Source organism: Stegostoma tigrinum, chromosome 2, assembly GCF_030684315.1.
Source record: "Stegostoma tigrinum isolate sSteTig4 chromosome 2, sSteTig4.hap1, whole genome shotgun sequence".
NCBI lineage: Eukaryota > Metazoa > Chordata > Chondrichthyes > Orectolobiformes > Stegostomatidae > Stegostoma > Stegostoma tigrinum.
The window spans coordinates 149,234,820-149,257,547 of NC_081355.1; the positions used below are offsets into that span (position 1 = coordinate 149,234,820).

General features: G+C 45.0%; 1 protein-coding gene across 6 annotated transcripts in view; it reads right to left on the bottom strand.

Moving 5' to 3' along the window:
- The window catches only part of LOC125448270 (activin receptor type-2B-like), a 183,822-nt gene extending 163,233 nt beyond the window's left edge, over positions 1-20,589 (bottom strand). For 3 of the 6 annotated variants that reach the window (XM_048523481.2, XM_059640093.1, XM_048523445.2), the window contains exon 1: positions 19,906-20,589. Coding sequence is in view for 3 of the 6 variants with exons in the window: in XM_059640093.1 (XP_059496076.1) it covers positions 19,906-19,954 (49 nt within the window). In the remaining 3 variants the exon portion in view is untranslated. Of the gene's footprint in view, positions 1-17,895; positions 17,945-18,389; positions 18,523-19,905 lie in introns of those variants that run through there. The other 3 variants (XM_048523471.2, XM_048523451.2, XM_048523489.2) reach the window with 2 other exon arrangements.
- Positions 20,590-22,728: the final 2,139 nt, after the last annotated feature.

Below are 22,728 nucleotides of genomic sequence, written 5' to 3' on the forward strand. Positions count from 1 at the left end.
GAAGTGGTGATGGTCCTCCTCCTCCTCCTGGAGGCAGGATAATTCTAGTCGGAGGTAGCAGCGCATGACTGCCAGTGAGGTGCCTGGACTCAGACAGGAATAGGCCATTCAGCCCGCTCTGCCATTCAACATGATCATCAGCATGGTCAGCCACCCAGCTCAGTGGCCTGCTGCCACTGTCTCCCTATAGCCTGTGATCCTTTTAGCCCTAACAATCAGCATCATGGTACAGGCTCCAGAACATACCTCTCGCTGGATCCCAGTCAGAATCCTGTGAACAGCGACAAAACTGGACCCCAGGAGGGGATAAAAACACCTCCCCTCACACCCCCAGGACTCTACTACACTGAGAGCTAGCAGTGCCTGGCCGGGCGGTGGGGAATTCCCGAAGAAGGGTCCTGACCCAAAACGTCAGCTTTCCTGCTCCTCTGATGCTGCCTGGCCTGCTGTGTTCCTCCAGCTCCACACTGTTTTCTCTGACTGCAACTAACCTAGGTTAGAAGCTCAATTGATGGCTAATTCCCAGGCAGTATCTGGCTTAATCAGTGTAGGTGCTTGCCAAGCTCTGTAATGCACCTCATTCTGGTGGAGTTATTGCAAATACAACTGTGCTTAACAGGGTTTGAACACCATGGTTTGGTGTTACCTCGATGGTAGCTACATAGTAGCTACACTTCAAAAAGATGTCATCGGCTATCAAGTACTTTGAGAGACCTGCCTACTGGGAAAAGTGCTTTACAATGCACGCCTCTCATGATTAATCAGGATATAGGAACAAAATTATAGAATAAAAGACTCCCTATAACGCAGAAGCAGACCATTTGGCCCATTAAGTCCAAACTGACCCTCTGAACAACATCCCTACCCTATCCCTTTAACTTTGCATTTCCCATGGCTAATCCACCTAGCCTGCGCAGCCCTGGATACTACGTGCAACTTAGCATAGCCAATCCACCCTAACCTGCACATCTTTGGACTGTGGGAGGAAACTGGAGCACCCAGAGGAAACCCACGCAGACACGGGGAGAACGTGCAAACCCCATACAGACAGTCGGAGGGTGGAATCGAACCCGGGTCCCTGGGGCGGTGAGGCTGCAGTGCGAACCACTGAGCCAACCCAAAGGAGTTTCGTTTTTTGTAATATCCTGGATGAATAGAATACACTAAAACACTATGAATTATGAAATTTAACAGTCTTCTATTTTGCTTTTGTCAAACATTTGGGAAGCAGCAACCTGAATGAGACTTAAGTAGAGATTCAGTGCAATTTGCCCCCAATCTATTTACAGAGACTGGTCTTCACACAATGTAGCTCTAACCCAGTTTTACCAGCACTGACTTAACAGGCTCAATGGCATCTATCCATGCATGAATCATCCAGGCTACTGCTAGTAATCAGAAAAGGCTCCTCCTTTCACTGTGCCACAACAGGGAAGTTGTACAGTGACAGGAGCAAGAAAAGAATCCCCACCAAGCTCCTTGTCTAAGCCCATTCCTGAGCGAGCACTTCAGGAATAACCATACTCCTGACCATTATTAGTTTATCCGGAACCCGAGCAGAGATGTCTCTTTATTAGTTTGTGGGACGTGGGTGTGACTGGCTGAGTTTTGACCACTGAAGGGATGACAATATATTTTCAAGTCTTTTGCATTAAATCATACAATGAAGTCAGGATGGTGAGCGGACTATACACCAGAAAGATGCTATTTAAACGCAGGTCTTTGTGATTCATCAGGATACAGGAGGGTCTGGTGGAGAGGAGAGGAGAGGAGATTATTGTCATCTTGGTGGTGAACTGAATACATCTGTAACACAGTGAGAATCAAGTTAATTGAGAAGCCGAAATTATGCTTCCCCCTCCCCCCCACAACATGTTTGGAAGCACTAGCCTTTGATTCAATTTAAGAGGAGCTTCAAATTGTAGTTTGTCTCTGATCATTGCAGAGGACAGAAGTGGTTCACGAGAACAGATGAAGGGGATTGTTTATTGGGGAGTGATTTTGGGAACCATCTAATTGATTTTTAGCGTGGGTGCTGAATGGATGCTTTTCCTGTTCAGGGAATGTAGAACTGGGAGGCACGATTTCGGAATATGTAATTTATACACACAAATTTGGGCATTAACATCGGAGGAAGCATGGCTAGTAAGTTTACAAATGACACCAAAATTGTTGGTGTAGTGGATGGCGAAGAAGGTTATCTCAGAGTACAATGGGACCTTGATGAGCTGGGCCGAGAAGTGGCAGGAGGAGTTTAATTTAGATATTTTGGAAACGCAAATCAGGGCAGCATTGATACACTTAATGGTAAGGTCCTGGAGAGTGTTGTTGAACAAGAGAGACCTTGGGATGCAGGCTCATAGTTCCTCAAAAGCAGAGTCACAGGTTGGGTAGTAAAGGCAGGGTTTGGTATGCTTGCCTTTATAGGGCACTATACTGAGTATAGGAGTTGGGAGGTCATGTTGCAGCTGTACAGGACATTGGTTAGGCCACTTTTGGAATACAGCATTCAGCTCTGGTCTCCCTGCTATAGGAAAACTTGAACGAGTGCAGAAAAGATTTACAAGGATGTTGCCAGGTTGGAGGGTTTGAACTGTAGCGAGAGCCTGAATAGGCTTGTGATATCTTCCCTGGCGCAGAGGTTTATAAAATCATGAGACACACAGGCAGGGTGGATAAGTTCAAAAGATATGCAGGCTCAGCGGACTGGCCATGGGATATGCAGGGTTACAGGGATAGGGCAGGGGTGTGGGTCTGATCAGTATGGACTCGCCATTCCTTTGGTGTCCTTAGGTCAAAATCCTAGATCTCCCTCCCAGTGGCATTAGAGGGTCTTCATACAGCACACGAACAACAGCAGTTAAAAGGCGGCAGCTCAATATCATCCTCAAGGGCAAATAGGGATGGGTAATGAATGCTGGTCAGTTAGAGACACCCACTCCCGCTGGCAAATCTTTCAAAAAAAAGCATCCTGAAAACTATACCTTTAACCATCATCCAGCTCACAAAGAAAACCATCAAGTCCAGGTACACAAAAAACTGAAAAGCAAAATACTGCAGAAGCTGGAGATCTGAAGTGAAAACAATAAAATGTTTGGGGAACTCAGCACATCTGGCAATTTTGCTGGAGAGAGATAGAAAGAATGTCAAAGTTTTGTGTTCTAATATGACTCGCTCAGAACCAAAGCATTATACTAGTCTCAAAACATGAACTCTGTTTCTCCACAGATCCTGCTGAGTTTCTCTAGCGTGTGCTGCTTTCCAGGCGTTGACACACACTGGGTTGTGGAGAGTTAAATGCATGTGGTGTGGCAGGTATAAATACTTAACGTGTACTCCCGTCTGAGTTGATTACTTTCATAGCAGTGCATGGCTAGTTATGATCTGCGTTAATGACTTGGGCAAATTGTAACCAACATGCCCTCAAAAGCTGCTCCGCTGCATGCAAAACAAACAAACCAGAGGGAATGCCAACTGTAGTCAAATTTGCAGGAGGACAGATGGAAACGGTGCTAGGCAATACACAATGAGTTTGCAAATGGATACCAAACAGATTAAATGAGTGGCTAAAGGACACTGGGAGATTGAGAGTACAAATGTAGGGAGTACATGCTTTCCCATTTTGGCTGGAAGAATGGGAACACAGGCTGTGTCTTAAGTAGAGAGAGAACACACAGAACTCTGAGCTACAGAGGGTCCTGGCGTCCTTGTACGTGACTCACACACAGAATCAGATCTACAGTACAGAAAAAGGCCCTTTGATCCAGCGTGTCTGCATCAAAAACCACCATCCGACTGTTCTAATCCTTAGTCGGATCAGGAATGCTGGCCCCTAATCTTACAGAGACCCACAATCTCCCGAAGGGGGCTTGAAAGGGCGGATACAGTGGTGGTGCTGGTTCCTCTAGTGACAGCGTTTATAACTAAAGCACGGTTTGAGGGGGAAATTAATTCAGAGATTGAGCATCTTTTTCTCCCTGAAGATGGTCAGTCTGCAGAATTTGCTTCCCTGGAACACAACGTCCATGAACTGATTCCAGGCTGAGTCCACATACTTTGATAAACCAAGGGTCATGTGGTTGAGAGACGGTTCCACTTGGTTGATCCCAGGATGTACAGTCTGTCCAATCAGGAAAGATTGAGCAGGTTGGGCCCATTCCTTATTGGAGTTCTGTAGGTAATCTTATTGTAGCAGATAAATTAAGGTGCTTGGCAGGGTTAGATAGATCATAGAGTCCTACAACACAGAGACAGGCCCTTCTGCCCAAACTGGCCCACGCTGATCAAAATATCCATCCACGCTGACCCCACTTCCCTGCTCTTGGGCCTACGTCTTTCCAACTCTTCCTATCCATGCATTCATCCAAATGCCTTTTAAATGTTATTATGCCTGCCTCAGCCACTTCTGCTGACCGCTCATTCCATATTCGCACCACCCTCGGTGTTAAAAAAGTTGCCCCTCAGATTCCCAGGTATTCTGTCCCCTCTGGTCCTCAATTCCCCAACCCTGGGAAAAAGACCGAGTGTATTCACCTTATCCATGCCTCTCATGATCTTATATGCTTCTGTTAGATTCCCCCGGTCAGTGTCTTAAAGAAAAAACCCATGGCTTGTCCAATCTCAGTCCCTGGAGTCCTGGCAACATCCTTGTAAATTTCTTCTGCAATCTTTCCAATTTAATAACATCCTTCTTTTTTAGCAAGGTGACCAAAACTGAACACAATACTCAGAGTGCGGCCTCAACAAAGTCCTGTACAACTGCAACATAACTTCCCACCTTCGATCCAGGGTCCCCTGACTGATCAAGGCCAAAAACCTTCTTCACTGCTCTGTCTACCTGTGCCTCCACTTCCAGAGAACTGTGCACCTGAACTCCAAAGTTCCTCTGTTCCACTACACTCCTTATGGCGCTAAGATGGTGAGGGACTGTCTTCCGTTGCACAACAAATTTTAAAAAGGCGTGAACGGACTTAAAACTAAAGGAGACTCCTACAGAAGGCGGAGATGCGGAATTTCTTCCGAGGGTCATTAGTCATTGAAATACTCTCTCCCATTGAGTGGTGGGGGATGTAGCACTGATTACAATCATAGCAGAATTGGACAGAAGTTTTAACTGAAGGGGGTGAAAGATTGTGGAGAACAGGCAGGAAGATGACGTTACGACCAGATTAGCTCATTCTCATTCTACTTTCTTAAAAAGGAGAAGTTACCTTTTTGCTCGAGCAAGGGTTGCACGCTCTCCTTTTGCTGAGCACAAGCCTAGAGAAGGGACGCTGTAAAACATAGATCGGTGAACTATCAGGGGATGGTTGCCTGGGGCTGACAACACAGTGTAAAATCTGGCGGATTTGAAAACTTCACTCCAGGTTTAAAGGGCCGCCTTCCTGCACTTCGGCAACTCCCCAACGAAACACGAAGAAAGTCTGTGTCCATCACATGCCATAACTTCCACTGATGTGCTCTTATAATGGCAAATTGAGCAGCCAATTGAGGCACAGCAAGACTCCACAAACAGCAAGGAGGCCACTGCCAAGAAAAAAATGGGATAGATGGGTGGTGGGTGGGGGGCTTGTGGATCTGGATCAACTACTCTTTGGAGGGTCGGCATGGGCTCAACAGGCCGAATGGTCTGCTTCCACAACATAAGGGTTCTACGATTGAGTAAATAAAATGTGCTGTGGGCCTAAACAGTCAAAATTCAGAGGAGTCTCAGTTTATCACCATGTTCTAACAACCACTGGGATTCTTTTGGCACAGTGGTAATGTCCCTACCACTGAGTCAAGAGGCCCAGGTTCAAGTCACACCTGCTGTAAGGGGTGTGAGGGATACCACTGCTGAACAGGTTGATTAAAGAAAATCAACAACCATTGCATTGCCAATACCCAGCATCCTTTGTCCAGCTCGGCCACGCCAACCAGACATCCTAAATAAATCTAGTCCCGTTTGCCAGCATTTGGCCCGTATCCCTCTAAATCCTTCCCATTCATCCACATGCCTTTTAAATGTTGTCATTGTACCAGCCTCCACCACTTCCCCTGGCAGCTCATTCCATAAACGCACCACCCTCTGCAGGAAAAGTTGTCCCTTAGATCCCTTTTCAATCATCTTAAACCTATGCCCTCCAGTTTTAGGTTCTTCCACCCCAGGAAAAGATCTTGGCTATTCACCCTATCCATGCCCCTCATGATTGTATAAACCTCTGTAAAGTCATCCCTCAGCCACCAACGCTCCAGGGAAAATAGCCCCAGCCTATTCAGCCTCTCCCTGTACCTTAAACCCTGGTGACATCCTCAAATCTTTTCTGAACCCTTTCAAGTTTCACAACATCCTTCCTATGTCAGGGAGACCAGAATTGCACACAGTATTCTAAAAGTTGCCTAACCCATGTCCTGTACAGTCACACCATGACCTCCCAACTCCTATACTCAATGCACTGACCAACAAAGGCATGCGTACCAAACGCTTCACTATCCTGTCTACCTGTGACTCTACTTTCAAGTAACTATGAACCCGCACTCTAAAGTCTCCTTGTTCAGCAACAGTCCCCAGGACCTTACCACTAAGTGTATAAGTCCTGCCCTGATTTGCCTTTCCAAAACACAGCACCTCACATTAAAGCATGGGATGTAGTTGAAGATGCAGGTATTAGATCCAAGTTGTGATGTCTACACAGAGTGGCTCTAACACAGCAGTATGACCCTCAAGGCTGTTAACTTTGTTCTAAAGAATTTTCTTTCTGATCACTATTGAACAGTTAGGCTTTTTAAGCACTTTAAGAGCAGTTGGTTTTCTGGTAATCCTTGTTCTAATAACTTGTTTTGAGCATCACTATATTATGGTTTGTTTCTGTGTAAACATGATCTACATATGAATTGTTTCAGAGATTGCAGGAACTGCAGATGCTGGAGAATCTAAGACAACAAGGTGTAGAGCTGGACGAACACAGCAGAAGCAGCATCAGAGGAGCAGGAAGGTTGACATTTCGGACCTAGACTCTTCTTCAGAAATCTAGGTCTGAAACATCAGCCTTCCTGCTCCTCTGATGCTGCTTGGCCTGCTGTGTTCATCCAGCTCTACACCTTGTTGTCTCTATACATGAATTGATTTATTTTGCAAGTTCAAAGATTAACGACTGAGGAGAAATTCTTTTATTTCCGTCCAAATGGGAGATCACTTATTTGTAAACCGTGCCACCAAATTCTCGGGTTTCCGACGCAGTAGGAATCCTTTCTGTCAGCCCCCTCTCAATCTAAAATTTCAGTAACATCACTATTCATTCTTTTAAACTCCAATGAACATAGGCCCATCTTAGTGAATCTTTCCTCAACAAAACCTTCTGTTTTTCCATATTTATAATCCATTGATCAATTTTGATTTTGCCCACTCACTGAACTGTTGCCAGTTTCTAAAATTTTGTTGATCAGGGGTTATTTTCCTTAAAACAGTGGAGGCTAAGGGGTGACTTTTTGGAGGTTTATAAACTCATGAGGGTCATGAATAGGGTGACTAGACAAAGTCTTTTCCCAGGGTAGGGGAGTCCAAAGCTAAACGGTGTAGGTTTAAGGTAGAAGGAGAAAGATATAAAAGGGATTGAGGGGCAGCTTTTTCACACAGAGGGTGATGAGTGTATGGAATGAGCTGCCAGATGAAGTGGTGGAGGCTGATACAATTACAACATTTAAAAGGCACCTGGGTAGGTATATGGATCGGAAGAGTTTAGAAGGATATGGACCAAATTGGACTAGATTTATATAGGATGTCCAGTCAGCACAGACAAGTTGGACTGAAGGGTCTGTTTCCATGCTGTATATCTCTATGACACATTTATCTAAATTAAACTCCATCTGCCACTCCTCGGCCCATTGGCCTAGCTGATCAAGATCCCGTTGTACTCCGAGGTAACCTTCTTCACTGTCCATTACATCTCCAATTCTGGTGTCACCTACAAACCATACCTCCTGTGTTCCCATCCAAATCATTTATATAAAATGACAAAAAGCAGTGGACCCAGCATCGAACCTTGTAGCACATCACTGGTCACAGGCCAGCAGTCTGAATAGGAACCCTCCACCACTGTCTTCTACCTTTGAGTCAGTTCTGTATCCAAATGGCTCATTCTCCCTGGATTCTGTGTAATCGAACCTTGCTAACCAGTCTAGCATGATGAACCTCGTCAAACGCATACTGAAATTCACATAGGTCACGTCCACTCCTCTGCCCTCATCAATCCTCTTCAATACTTCTTCAAAAGAAACTCAATCAAGTTTGTGAGAAACAATTTCCCCTCGCACAATACTACGTTGACTATCCCCAATCACTCCACGTTCCAAATACATATAAATCCTGTCCCTCAGGACTCTTTCCTCCCCCCCCCACCCCACCCGCCCCCCGCCAGCAATCTGCCCACCACTGATGCCACACTCACTGATCTATAGTTCCCTGGCCTTTCCCCCACTACCTTTCTTAAACAGAGACACCATGTCAGCTAACCTCCGGTACTCCAGCACCACACCTGTGGCTCGCAGTGATACAGATAGCTCGGCGAGGTACCCAGAAATCACTTCCCTCGCTTCCCACAGAGTTCCAGGCTGTACCTGATCCAGTCTTGGGGATTTATCCACCTCCATGCATTTTAAGCCGTTCAGGACCTCCTCTGTGATATGGACATTTTTCAAAATGTTTCTTTGGACTGTGACAGGAAACTGGAGCACCCGGAGGAAACCACGCAGACGCGGGAAGAATGTACAAACTCCACGCAGACAATTGCCCGGGGCTGGAATCGAACCTGGGTCCCTGGCACTGAGAGGCAGCAATGCAAACTACCGTGCGCCCCATAGATCAACACTGACACACCAGAGTGAGTCCTGACTGAGCACTACACCATCAGAGCTGTGTCTCTTGGATGGGATTGAGTTAACCCAAAGCCACCACTTAGCTGCTGAAGTGGAAAGACCCCATTTTGAAAAGCAGCAGGGGAGTTCACTCATTCTTCTCTCCCGCCAAATATTTACATCATTCAATTCACCATCACTAATAAAAGAGCACAGGATCTGGACATGATTACGTTGATGCGTGCGTGGGACATTCACTGGGCTCAGTTGACTGCCGTGATTCCTACAATAGCACAATGCCCACACTTCATTGGCAGTGAAGCACTGCGGCAGACAGCGGTGGCGAAAAGCGCTACGTAAATGCAGGTCTTGTTGTTTCACAGAAAGGAACCTCCGAATTTGTGCACTTCCAACAGGAGAGGATGTTGGCTCATTGTTATTTGGGGACGCTGCGTCTATAGAGTTCCAGCACAAGCCCGAAATACCTGGCTGCAATGGAAGCTCAGTGCCGCGAAGGTGGCAAAAGGAAGCCAGCCTCAGATTTGCACCTTCCTCATGCCAATTGCTGGGCAGCTCCGCTCAGACGAGGGCACTGCGCTCCCCTCTGCAGTGTGCCACCTGCACAGACAGCAGCATCAACGACATGCCTTTTGAGAGCTCAGAGCTCAAGAGAAGGCAGGCCCAGGCTCTGTTTGACATAAGTAAAAGGACGCTTTTTCATATGGGAAGTGATGCCGGGTGTGTGAGATTAATTCACCTGCCCCCCGCCCATCTCATCTTGTCAGAGAGGCTGGGTGTGCAAGTGCGGCTCAGTTCTGACACTGTGGCCCTTGTTTAGCCTGGAGATACTGCGAAAGCGATCCTTTCAAAAATTACTGACAAGGGCATTTTTGACAAAAAAAGGACCAAGCAGTTGTAGAAAATATTACTAAATAAAAACCAAAAGAACCGCAGATGCTGTAAATCAAGAACAAAAACTGTTGCTGGAAAAGCTCAGAAGGTCAGTTCTGAGGAAGTGGGTCACCGGACCCAAAATGTTAACTCTGCTTTCCCCTCCACAGATGCTGTCAGACCTGCTGAGCTTTCAGGATAACGATGAGGTGGCACCTCAGTGTGCCCAGTCCAAATGCGACCCACTGCACAGTTAACTCAACCAGCAACGACCTGCCTGAGCTGCACAGGAACATTTTATCCTTTTATCACCACTGGCCTGAGTCTCCCATCCTCACTGCGCACCCCCCCCCCACCCCCCAACCCTCCCCGCATTAGTTTTCCTCAGCCCTTCCTGGAAGTGCGGGTGGGTTTGGCAAATTATGATGGGGTCAATTGAAATCAACTGTACAGCACAGAAACAGGCCATTCGGCCAAACATTTTGTTTTGATACTACCTAACGTGAACATCATCCCATTCTCAACAGTCTGGCTACTCTCCGAGGGGTGATCTTAAAGAGGTTGACAAAAATCATGAGCAGCATGGGTAGGGTGAATAGACAAGGTCTTTTCCCTGGGGTAGGGGAGTCCAAAACTAGAGGGTATAGGCTTAAGGTGAGAGGGCAAAGACTTAAAGTGGGACCTAAGGGGCAATCGTCAGGGAGTCTATGGAATGAGCTGCCAGGGGAAATGGTCCAACTGGGTACAGTTCCAACATTTAAAACATGTTGCGAAGTTGGATGAACACAGCAGGCCAAGCAGCAGAGGAGCAGGAAAAAGTTTGATGTTTCAGGTCAAGACCCTTCTTCAGAAATTTAAAACTTTAAGACCGGTTCATGGATAGGAAAGATTTAGAGCGATACAGGCCAAATGCAGACAAATGGGAAGAGGGCTGTTTAGGATACCAGGTCGGCATGGAAGGGGTGGGCAGAAAGGCCTGCTTCTGTGCTGCTCAACTATGGCTTCTTTCCCGTGATCGCCCCGTTTCCTACCGACTGCGCCCACTTCCCTCCTGCAGTAGCACTCACTATCCATCCCATAAGAAAGCTTTCTCGATTCCCCCTATTGGGATTTTTTTTTGGTTGTTTATGGGGATGACTGAGTGACTGACTCAGCCAGCATTTGCTGGCCGTTTGTAACTGCCCCTGTGGTGGCAAGTTGCCTTCTTACCCTGCTGCCATCCTCAGGGCCTGGGGCACTCAGGGTGCTGTTTCAAAAAGGAGGGATTTGCTTGATGTTGACCCAGCGACACTGAAGGAGCGGTGATATATTTCCAGGACAGGATGGTGGGTGGCGGTGTTCCAAGCTACATCCTGAACGTAGACGAAGGATAACGCACGAAAGTCTGAAATAATTTCAGGAGCAATGATCCTCAAGCCCTCTAGAGAGATGAGATACACTGGGGTTGGTTTCCCTAAATCAGAGACGGCTGAGAGGCCCCAATTATAATTCTGTATCCCTCAACAGACGGACAGATCAGGCACGGATGAACTTTTTCCACAGTACGGGGGGCCAGAGATTTAAGGTCAAGAGCAGGGGATTAAAGGGCTTTCTTTTACATCCAGTGGGTGCGAGAATCCAGAACACACTGGCTGAAAAGGATAGCAGAGGTGGCAACCATTTAAAAAAAGTATTGAGTCAAACACCGTAAGCTCTATAACGTACAACTAAAATGATAGCTGCTTGATGGCTGATGTGACACAATGGGCCGAAGACCCTCATTTCATTCTGCAATGTTACGAGTCAGAGACTACAGTGAGTAACTCACCTCCTGACTCCCCAAAGCCTGTCCACCATCTACAAGGCACAAGTCAGGAGTGTGATGGAACACTTCCCACTTGCCTGGATAGGTGCAACTCCAACAACACTCAAGAAGCTTGACACCATCCAGGACAAAGCAGCCGCTTGATTGGCATCACATCAACCACTTTCAACATTGTCTGTCTCCCTCTCTTCCACACCACGCCCCCTCCCCCCCCACCCACCCCCACAGCATAGGGTCATACAGCACAGAGAGAGACCCTTCAGTCCGCGCCAGCCATAATCTCGAACTAAACTAGTCCCACCTTCCTGCTCCAGACCGATTCCCATCCAAACACTGCTTATCCTTACAGCTTTTACAATCCTGTAACTGCACCTACATCCATCACTTTTGGCAGTTCATTCTGTACATGAACCACTGTTTAAAAAAAAAGCCTCCCCCCCTCCCCAGAGTCTTTTTCAAATTTCTCTCCTCTCAACTTAAAAGTATGCCTCCTTGTCTTGAAATCCCTCAACCTAGGGAAAAGATTCACCAAGTCTCATTGGACAGCATCTTCCAAACCCACAGCTGCTATCACCTCAAAGAACATGGAAACACCAGGAGCTCACACTCCCCTCCAAACCCATTCCTGGTTTAGAAATGTTTCTCCGTTCCTTCCAGGGTCATCGGGTCAAGATTGTGGAACTCCCTTTCTAATAACATCACTTGTACGCCTCAAGGACTGCAGTGGTTCAAGAAGGCAACTCACCACCACCTTCTGTGGGGCAATTAGAGGCAAGCAATAAATGCCAGTCCAGCCAGCAATGCCACTGTCCCAGTCAACTCAAAACTTTTTAGTCAAGAATGGCTCTGCCTCCTGAAATCCAGATTGACCATTTCTTATTGCGTTTTCTCTCTCTCTATTTCATTCTTTCACTTCTTTAAGTGCAAACTCCAGTAATGTCCCACCATTGATGAAAAACTGACTCAGCTTCCAGGATTTGTTCTCTCATTCTGCTTCAATGGGTGTCCCCAGCAGTGGTAACTTTGCCAATCCTGTTACCATGCTGACCTCCACCCCAAAATATAAAAAGGGGCGGTGGGTCAATGTTTCAAAAAGAAGTGAGCCCCCTCCTGTTGCCACCAGTTCGGACGCGCCAGGCCTGTTGCATTCCAACGTGTCCCACTGGCAGGGTCTGAACATCGACACTGTCTGTACCTCTGGGAACAGGAGAAGGTCAAACCCTCTCAAACCTGTACCATCAGCCATTCAGGTCACATCTGAATTGTAAATTTAATCCCATTTTCCTGCCCTAATCCTATTAGGAGAGGCTTCCACTGCTTCTCCATCCTTGTTGAGAATTATCTTTTTTTTTAAATTTACATCCACCCCAAGTAAAACCTTCACAGAAGAGTTGGTCCTTCAGGCAGGTCCAATATCCACGTGAGGGCTCGGAAATGCCATGGGGCAGCTAAATCTGACCCGATTCCACCAGGGGCAAATCTTCCAAAGGCTCAATGCGTTCTACGCTTTAGTTTGAACGGACCTGCAAAGGTACGAGAATCAAACACACACTGTCCGGGCTGACTTATGTATAATTACATCTCTAGAACTTTCAAACAAGCAGCAAGATGTAGCCCAGCTGGTGGTGAGAAGGGCACTGCTGGAAGATTGCTCGCGCGGACGCCTTGTACACTGTCTTTGAGGAGGTCTGCAGATAAATGCAGCGCTTGGTATTGAAGTTCATCTTGTGAGCTGGGACTCTGTGCCGTTTGAGATGCTCCCAGGGACACAGAGATAGACAAACATCAACTGTGCCTGGGGAGGATAAACCATCAACATGGTGAATGACTATCCAAAACAGATTCAAATGAAGACCAGTAGACTGCACCTTCCAATGCCATAGGGACACACAGCAGGAGAGCCCAGCGAGTCTGCTCCACATTTTAATACGATCGTGGCTGATCTCAACACCCTTTCTTGTCTGCTCCCCATAATGCATTACAAATGAAAAATGTATCTCCTCCTTAAATTACTCAGAGTCCCAGCATCCACCACACACTGGGGCAGCGAATTCTACAGGTTCACAACCCTTTGACAGAAGTAACTGCTCATCTGTTTTAAATCTGCCACCCCTTACCTGAAAGCTATGGCCTCTCGTTCTAGATTGCCTCACAAGAGGGAAAAAAAAATCCTCTCCATATCTACTTTGTCATTTTTAACATCTTGTATAAACGTCTCATGTTTCCAAACTCCAGGAGAGCATAGGCCTAAACTGCTCAATCTCTATTCATAAGACAAACCCCTCACCGCTGGAAATCAATCTTTGTGAATCGCCAATATGCTGAGAAACACACTAAAGCTTGGGGCTAGCTGACGCAAAGGAACAGAGTGGGCACTGTCTGAGGTACAGAAGAGCCAGTAACTTATAGAACCCCTCAGAGCACACACTTGTCACTGAATGTATACAGTAAACAATACAGACATTACAAAATCGCTTTGAGGCACCAAACATTGGCCACGTAACAATGTAGAAACATTGTATTTTACTGCCTTTAAATTTAATTCACAGGATGTGAACTCACTAACTCGGCCAGCATCTTTTGCCCAGCAAGCAGTTAAGAGTCAACCACATTACTAGAGTTACATGCAGGCCAGACCAGGTGAAAACTGCAGATTTCCTTCTCTAAAAGGGCATTAGTGAGCCAGATGGGTTTTAACCACAAATTGACAGCTGGCTTTTAATTCCAGGCTTTTAACTGGTCAAATTTCATCATCTGCCCTGGTGGGATTTGAACCCAAGACCTCAGAACGATAGCCCAGGGCTCTGGTTTTTTGCATAGCCATCTTACCATGACACTTCACCCTCAACATCTGCTCTTCCAGAATGTACCTTATAGAAGCTTTATAATTGAATTTTGCCAGCAAAAAAAAATTGTATTGATCCACCATCTTTGTCATGATAGTGCTTCACAATGGAGTAATAAAACAGAATTCAGGCTGTGACAGGTTAATGCAGGTGACCAAAACTTTGGTGCAAGGGGCAGGTTCTAAGTGGAGGAAAGTGAAAGAGAGGTGTGGAACACGCAGTGTTCCCTGGTACGGTAAACGCCATTCGTGACCCATGGGCACTGCGGGGGCTGGACTGCATTATCAGCCTGGAAAACAACACTGTGGTTTAGGACACAGTAGGAACTGCAGACGGAGAATGAGAGACAACAAGGTGTGGAGCTGGATGAACACAGCAGGCCAAGCAGCATCAGAGGAGCAGGAAGGCTGATGTTTCGGGTCTAGACCCTTCTTCTGAAAAAGGGGGAGGGTCTAGGCCTGAAACAACAGCTTTCCTGCTCCTCTGATGATGCTCAGCCTACTGTGTTCATCCAGCTCCACACCTTGGTATCTAACATGGTGGTTTAGTTTGCTTTTATCGTTTCTGCCGTACAAGTTTCCATTTGATTGAGTTTGCGTTTGTTTTGGGTATAGTGCCCCAGGAAGAGGACAGTTTTAATTTTCCTTTTCTATCAACTTCGGATCCCCTTGAAAGAACCAAGGGGGCTTTTATTTTAACCCAGTGCTGTCCCTGTCCAGGAAGTGCTCGATGGAGCCACTATCTGGGGGAACTGTACTTTCAACTGCAACAGGTACAGGGACCTTTCGCTCTGACCTTTAGGCCACTACTGTCCCTGTCCTGGGAGTGTTCAATGCGGACGAAGCTGGAGCAGGAACACCACAGGGTGGTAGGGACTTGGTGCTATCTACGACAGGGACAGCAGGGGCATGCTGCCAGTCTAGTGAGCTTGGTGGCAAGACAGGGGTGAATCTAGTTAGACAGAACTGGCACAAGATGGGAGGAGAACAAACTGAAGTTGGTCAACCAAAAAGGAACAGCAACTTGCGCCTGATATCAGGGAAGAGTCAGCTTTATGAAGAAATAAGTCACCTCAGGCCAGCACCTTCCAAAATGGGGGACCAGATGGAAAGATGACACCACGGTGGGTGGGCCAAGGGTTGAAATCGTCAGCATTCAATATTTCACATTTTTTGTACTGTTAAAGAAACTTTTAACACAAGTATTTCACAAACAAAATTGAGAAATAAAAACAAATCTAGGACTGTTATGAAGGTTAATTCGTTATTTTAGTGAGGAAAAAGGTCCCAGAAAATGGCACAGTCCATGCCTCGAGGAATTTGAAAGGGCACCAGGCATCTGTCACTCTGGACAAATCACTCGAACCTCATTTCAAACTCTTCAATCACTTCCCTGTTTTAAGGGAAGAATGAATGTTTATGGGAAGAGTCTTAAAAACGACAAGATTTTAAATTGAACCAACAGGTTCACAAGCCCCCACAGCTAAAGCTCATTGGTTTAAGAATGCCAATACAGCCCAAATCTAAATGACAGAAGACTCCAAAATTCTCTTCATGCTTATGAAATATCTGCTGCAGCTCCAGACTACTTTTGCAAAACCAGGTCTTAGTATTGTCATCATATTATTAAACAAAAGCCTTTTTTTATTTCAAGAAAAAAACTGCTCTTGTTCAGTTCTCAAGTTTGGTTGTGTTAGAGAAAGACAACAGCACTGTTCACTTTGTGCCATTATTGTCAAGTAACATGCTCACTTGATTGACAAGAGTATAATGGGCTGCTTTCTGTAGTAAACAGAATGGAGAAGATTGGAGCTCAGTGTGTTATTACAATATTCTTTAATAGGTGCCATATGGGTTCTGTCGGGCACTTAATCGCAAAACATACCTAAAGAGAACCACCAGAGAGTGGAGAGAAAAAGGTAAAAGCAATCTAATAGAATAAAGATTAAGTGGCAAAATATCTCCATTCAGAATGATCTTGTCTGAACCAAAACAGTTTGTGCAGCTTATTTGTCACATGACAGATTAAAAGCAACACACTTAGGTCACCACATTTCAATTTTGTACAATTCTTTCAAGCAACATCAAAATTGTCCCAACGAGCAACAGATCCATAATCATTGGAGCACACAGTTTAAAATGCTCTTAACTTGCTGAACAGTAGCCTGCACTCAAATATCTACCAACTACACATTCATCAAGAAATAGTAAAAACACAGCAAAACTCTCATACTAAATAGATAAAACAATCTGATTTGGAGTATTGACTTTTTTTTGTGACAAAAGTTGCAATAAACTTTAAAGCAGTCATTTTTGTCCAATGTTGCAAATGATAACCAATTGCCCATTCACTCACCTTGCAAAATTCACTTCAGGAATGTTAACAGAAATTCGGGGGGGGAGGGTGAAAAAATTTAATCCAGAGATTTTCAAAACATGAACTCATGGAACAGTAGGCGGCTCATGTTTTTTTGATGACACCTTGTAAAAACAGGACTTCAAAAAAGCGAAGGGCTGCTAGTTTACAGACTGTACTCTCCAGAAACAACTTGCACTACACATTTTGATTCACTTCAGCAGGTCAAATTGGACTGTGGACCAATTCGAAAGCAGGCCTATTAAAGAACCCTGCTTCACAAAGAAAATGAAATATTATTTGCTTTTATACAGGGGTAACATAGCAGCAATTTTTTTGGAAACAAGGATCTGTGGGGGGCTTGGGGCAGAATTCAAATATTTATCATTCTAAAACTAAACAGTGAACAGTTCTTTGAATAGATAGCCATCACAGCCTGTTTATAATCATGTCCATGTGGCTAGCTGCTCAGCATTGGTGAAAATAAAGTCGTGAGCAAGATATATAAAGTGCAATGTGCATGGGATTTAATCTCAGGCACACAGGGACAGAGAAATGCTTATTGCCTGGTATTACTCATCCAACATACACATACGAATACTTTGTTTTATTTTCTGTTTTAAAAAGAAACACTTCAACTTTTGACACAAGTATTACATTTAAACAATGTTGAGAACACAATCCTCGGAGAAACAAAAATAGATAGCAAAGGTGAGCTCCTTATTTTAGAGAGAGACATATACAATGTGGTTTAAAAGGAACCAAACAAAACCACGAACATTAGTAACATCAAAACCAAACGCAAAGCCGCCATGCAGCGTTTCCAACCCTTGTGCCTTCATTTAGCTTCCCTTTAGATGCAACTTAAAACCAGCTGTCAGTAAGAAAACACATCACATTCCAGGCACTGTTATGTGAAAATGCAAATATGTAACACATTGCAGTAGAAAACAGTCTCTCTCTCTCCACCCCCCTCCCCCCATATATCAAGTTAAATTAAACAACAAACAAACCACTTAACCATAACGTGGAGACAGAATTGCAACAGAATGTTTTCGGCCAGTAAATGACACAACTGAGTAGATTTATCAATGGTCTGACACCAGTAATAAAATCAACTTCCGAAGATGTGGGGTTGTTATAAAACCCCAAAGTCATTTCACTTACACACTTCCCTAAACGATGTTGCCCGTGCCTGAATCCTATGTTATCGCGGTTAACTTTTAATCTTCTCTCAGGAAACAACACAAGATTCGTAGGCAGTTACTGCTTCCCACGTACGTGACCTCCCCACAACCAATTCTTCACAACATTTTGTTGTTTTTTAAAATATGCATTCATAATTTTTACACCGTCCCATTGGAGAAAAAAAATCTAACGAGCACGGGATGGGAAAGCGTTCAGCAGAGTAGATACAAGTGACTAGCTAAGCCCGAAATCCAGGGAGCAGCACAAAACATGAGCACAAGCACCATTTTTGACACAATGGACTATTTTATTACAACTCATTCGCTCCACGTTCATTCGCTCCACGTTACTCAACCGAGATTGTCAAAACAGAATTAAAAGCCGTCCTTATAGATTTTTTTTATTTTCTAAATAAAAACAAAACTAATTTAAAAGTTTGAGAAAACAGCTCAGTATATAAAGGCGCGCCTCACCCATGCTAGCCTGTGTTTCCTTTCTAGTGAAACTGAACCACGTTCCAACAGTTGACCACAATCGTCCCTCGGTCAAAAGGATGAATCAAATTTTCTCACTCCAGCGCTGAAAACTGTTACAACTCTCCTCCACCACGTGTCTCCCTTAAAATACAATGTTAGCCCCGGCTCTCCTTCCCTTCCCCCTCCTGCTCATTTCGAATCCATAGTTGACGCGCATCCAACAGCCATGTGACAATTCCCCAACACCCCACCAACACATATACACACACCCTCAACGTAAATACACAAAGGCTAATCTGCAAACACGTGCAAACTTGGGTTAAGAGAACAGAGGTTTGTTTCTTAAAAAAACGAAAATAACACGATAATTTAAAACCAAAGAAAGGTGGCATAATGCATCGACCATAAATAAAGACAAGGAGGAGGCTTGGTTGCATATTCAATTGCCTCGTCCAAATAAGGCTGCAATGTGCAATTTTCCTAGAGAGAGGCCAGTATGTTTGGTTGTCTGTGCACGTGTAAGAATGCAAAGCTCATATTTGTCTCTACATTTGTACAAAAAAACCAAAATGTTTTCCATAGACGTATCGCCTTTGTTTCCAATAACTACCCGCTCAGCTTCTGTTGAAATCTCCACAGCACCTACCTCCCTCCTCCCCCAACCGACTCAAAAAGGTGCTGTTGGGATCTTCCCCCAAAACTTCAAAACGTTTCACAAATGTTGCACTTCGGATTAATATCGAAACGGCAACCACATAGCAAAATAAAAAGAGTATCTGTTCTTTGAAAAGTTAGGCATTATCCCTAGCCAAGAGGCCGCTATAAATTCCTCCACCTTACACACTCTGATGTATCAAAACAAAGGGGATGTGGGGGAAAATCATCGAATTAAAAAGCCAGCAAAGGGGATTTTTTTTCCGCACCATCTTCCCTTTAAAAAACAGCAGGACAACAAAAAGGAACTGTATGTTTACTCTGAGTTTTAAAAAAAGGTGCCAGGTATTTTCCAACTCCAGATAGCTAAGTCAAAACTTTACCCGTTACAAAATAAAAGGAGGGGTGATATGCGATGCAAAATTTTTCCAACATTTTTTATAATTTTCTCAACTAAAAATCCCATCCGTGCCTTCTCTATTCCAGAAACGCAGAAATCGAGCTGCCCCACTTTACAAATCAGGCCACATGAATCAATTAGGGAAGAGGGTGTGAGGGAAATTAACACACAGCCATAAGACCACAATGACTCCCCAATATGATACAAAGTGAAACTACAACTACACACAAACACACAAAATCCTGTCGCCTCCCACAGAACAAACCACAAGCATCTGCAGCCATTTAGAAGCCAACAATAAAAAAAATCAAAGCAACGCACAGAGATATAGATTCTGAATCCTTCTCTCCCCACACCCCCCTCCCCCGAATTTCTCCACTGTTTTGAGAATAATCTCACTACTTTGTACAAGACACAAAATAATAATGGGGTTGTCTCACAACCGCCAATCCTTCTTACCTGTACAAAAAGTTGTCAGAAGTACAAAAATCAGCCAGCAAGCAATCATATTCAAATACACCAAACGTGGGGTTAGTTTCCTGCAGGCGAGGGTATCTGTTCAGTTCGACAACATTTAAAACATGTGCCTTTCTTCCTTAAGACACACACACACACACACCAGAGAGAGAGAAAAAAAACCAAGAGCTGGAGAGAAATAAAATGACACACAGTTGACACCCAGAGCCCGTTGATATCCACGTTCTGTAAGTAACCCAACACACTCGGGCACGAACAACAGATACCACAAGCAGTTGCTTTTTGTTGTTGTTTTTAGAACCACCACCTTCTGTTACGTTTCCTCTCTCCTCCTCCTTTGACGCTTGTATATGTGTATGTATGTGTGTGTGTGTTTCTTTCTCTCTCTTCCCCTTTCTTCCAAAATAATGATGAGATAGATAGATATATAATTATTTCTCCCTGCGGTAAATGCAACACAAAAAAAAGTTCACTGTTGGCTCAGCAATCCCCAGTGCACAGCAGCTAATGCAGAGCTAGATCTCGACTCCAGGAACGGCAGACCTTGGCAAACATTCAACCTTAGCAGATAATGGGGCATAATTATTATTTTTTTTTGAATGGCCGGCGGTGTGGCGAATCCACGGGAAAAAAAAACTGAACCCAGTCCAAAATGGCTTCTAAAAAAGCTTGTCCAGCGGTGAAGCAGGGAAACCCGGATGTTTGCTTCAGAGAAAGAAAGAGAGAGAGGATAACAGCAGCACCGTGGTGTCAGCCGTACAACACTGGCTCCAGGAGGGAGGGGGAGAGAGAGATCCTGCCAGAAATACGTGCACCTTAAAGAAAATACATTGGAGAGAGACAAAGTGAGAGATGACAGTGGGGTTACGGGCTAATGTGTCAGTTACAGTGATACATTGAAAAATGTATCTTTCAGTCAATTCATGAGCACCAGGACAGGGGAGGTGAGGAAAACTGGATATTCCTCTTTCTCCCAGTTTCATTTCTGTCCCTTCTTTCCTCTCCCTCTCCTGGGTGGTTTTATTTGTAAATATTTCGGAATTCCTTACACTGGGACTCCGAGTTGTTTTTACGCACGGAAAGGCATTGAAGGGGAGGGGCAAGGGGGCGTGCAGTTTCTGCTGGCTCTTTTGAGATTTGCATTCCAGCGATTTCAGACTGCTCTCTGCCAACGGGCCAGCTCTCTCTCTCTCTCTTTCTCTCTTAAAGTGGTCAGTACACTTTTAATGGCCTTGTGTGTGTTTGATGGGGGAGGAGACGGTTGTGTTATGGGTATGTGCTCGTTTTTTAAGAAAAATATAAAGTTTTACACTCCTAGGAATCTGTACTTGCTGGAATACGATGATATTTGAGGGAAATGAGTAGATTTTCTTTAATTAACGAGCCACAATTTCGTTCAGGTGATGGACCCTTTTCTGTCTCTTTAATCCTACAGCCTTTGTACTGAGAAATGTGAAACACAGGTTTACTTTGAGCTCTGCCTCGATGTTTCGATCTCATTGCATTCCCATTTTGGAGTCAAGTAAGAAGTTTCTACACTTCACGTACAACCGTGTGCGTGTTTTATACATTTAATCACCTGCCTTCAAATCCTTTTTCGCTCAACACGTGATAGGGTCTCGGGAATATACAGCATAAAAGAAACTCCTCGTCCCATCGAGGCCATGCAAACCTATCTGCGTTAATCACACTTTCCAGCTCTCAGCCTCTAATTCTGAATGGTTTGATGTTTGAAGTGCTCGTCCAAGTACTTTGCCTGGACTGTCCTCCCAGACAGTGCACTCCAGATACCCACCGTCCTCTGAGTGAAAATAAAAATCCTTTAAACCCTTTCAAAACTTGGAATGCCCAGAGTTAGTGACTAGGTTTGCAATGGTAAACACCTCTGCTGTCTCACTTTAATGTTGCAAAGTATATGGATCACAGCTGACTGGAGATGGGGAAAGTTGCCATATTTGAGCCACTGCTTACAAGTAAACACTGCCTTTCATTTTCAAAAGATGGTCTCTTCTAATTGACCTCTAAACGAAGAGAAACGTCTGCTTTCTATCCACACTGTCCATACCCCTCGAAATCTTATACATGTCTATCAGGTCCTTTCTTGACCTTCTCTGCTCTAAAGTGTACAACCTGAGGTTATCCAGTTCTGATGAAGGGTCACAGGACCCGAAACATTAACTTTTTTTTTCCCTTCACAGATGCTGCCAGACCTGCTGAGCTTTTTCAGCAACTTTGTTTTTGTTCCTGATTTACAGCATCTGCAGTTCTTTCCGTTTTTACTGAACTTATCCAGCCTCTTCTTTTTTAGCTAAGATGGCCCATTCCAGGCAACATTATTAGATTCCCTACAGTGTGGAAACAGGCCCTTCGGGCCAACAAGTCCACACTGCCCTTTGGAGCATCCCACCCAGACCCATCCCCCTATAACCCACACACCCCTAAACACTATGGGCAATTTAGCATGGCCGATCCACCTAGCCTGCACATGTTTGGACTGTGGGAGGAAACCGGAGCACCCAGAGGGAACCCACGTAGACACAGGGAGAATGTGCAAACTCCACACAGACAGTCGCCTGAGGTGGGAATCGAACCCGGGTCCCTGGCGCTGTGAGGCTGCAGTGCTAATCTTTGAGCCACTGTACCGTCCCCGCACTTTGGGAATCTCTTCTGGACCCTCTCCAGTGCAGTGTGAAGTACTTGTGGTGGAATGCAACTGATGGAGGCAGGTTCAATTGAGGCATCCAGGAGGGTATTTTGGATCATCGTTTTGAAATAATGTGCAAGGATTAGGGGAAAGGCTGGGGA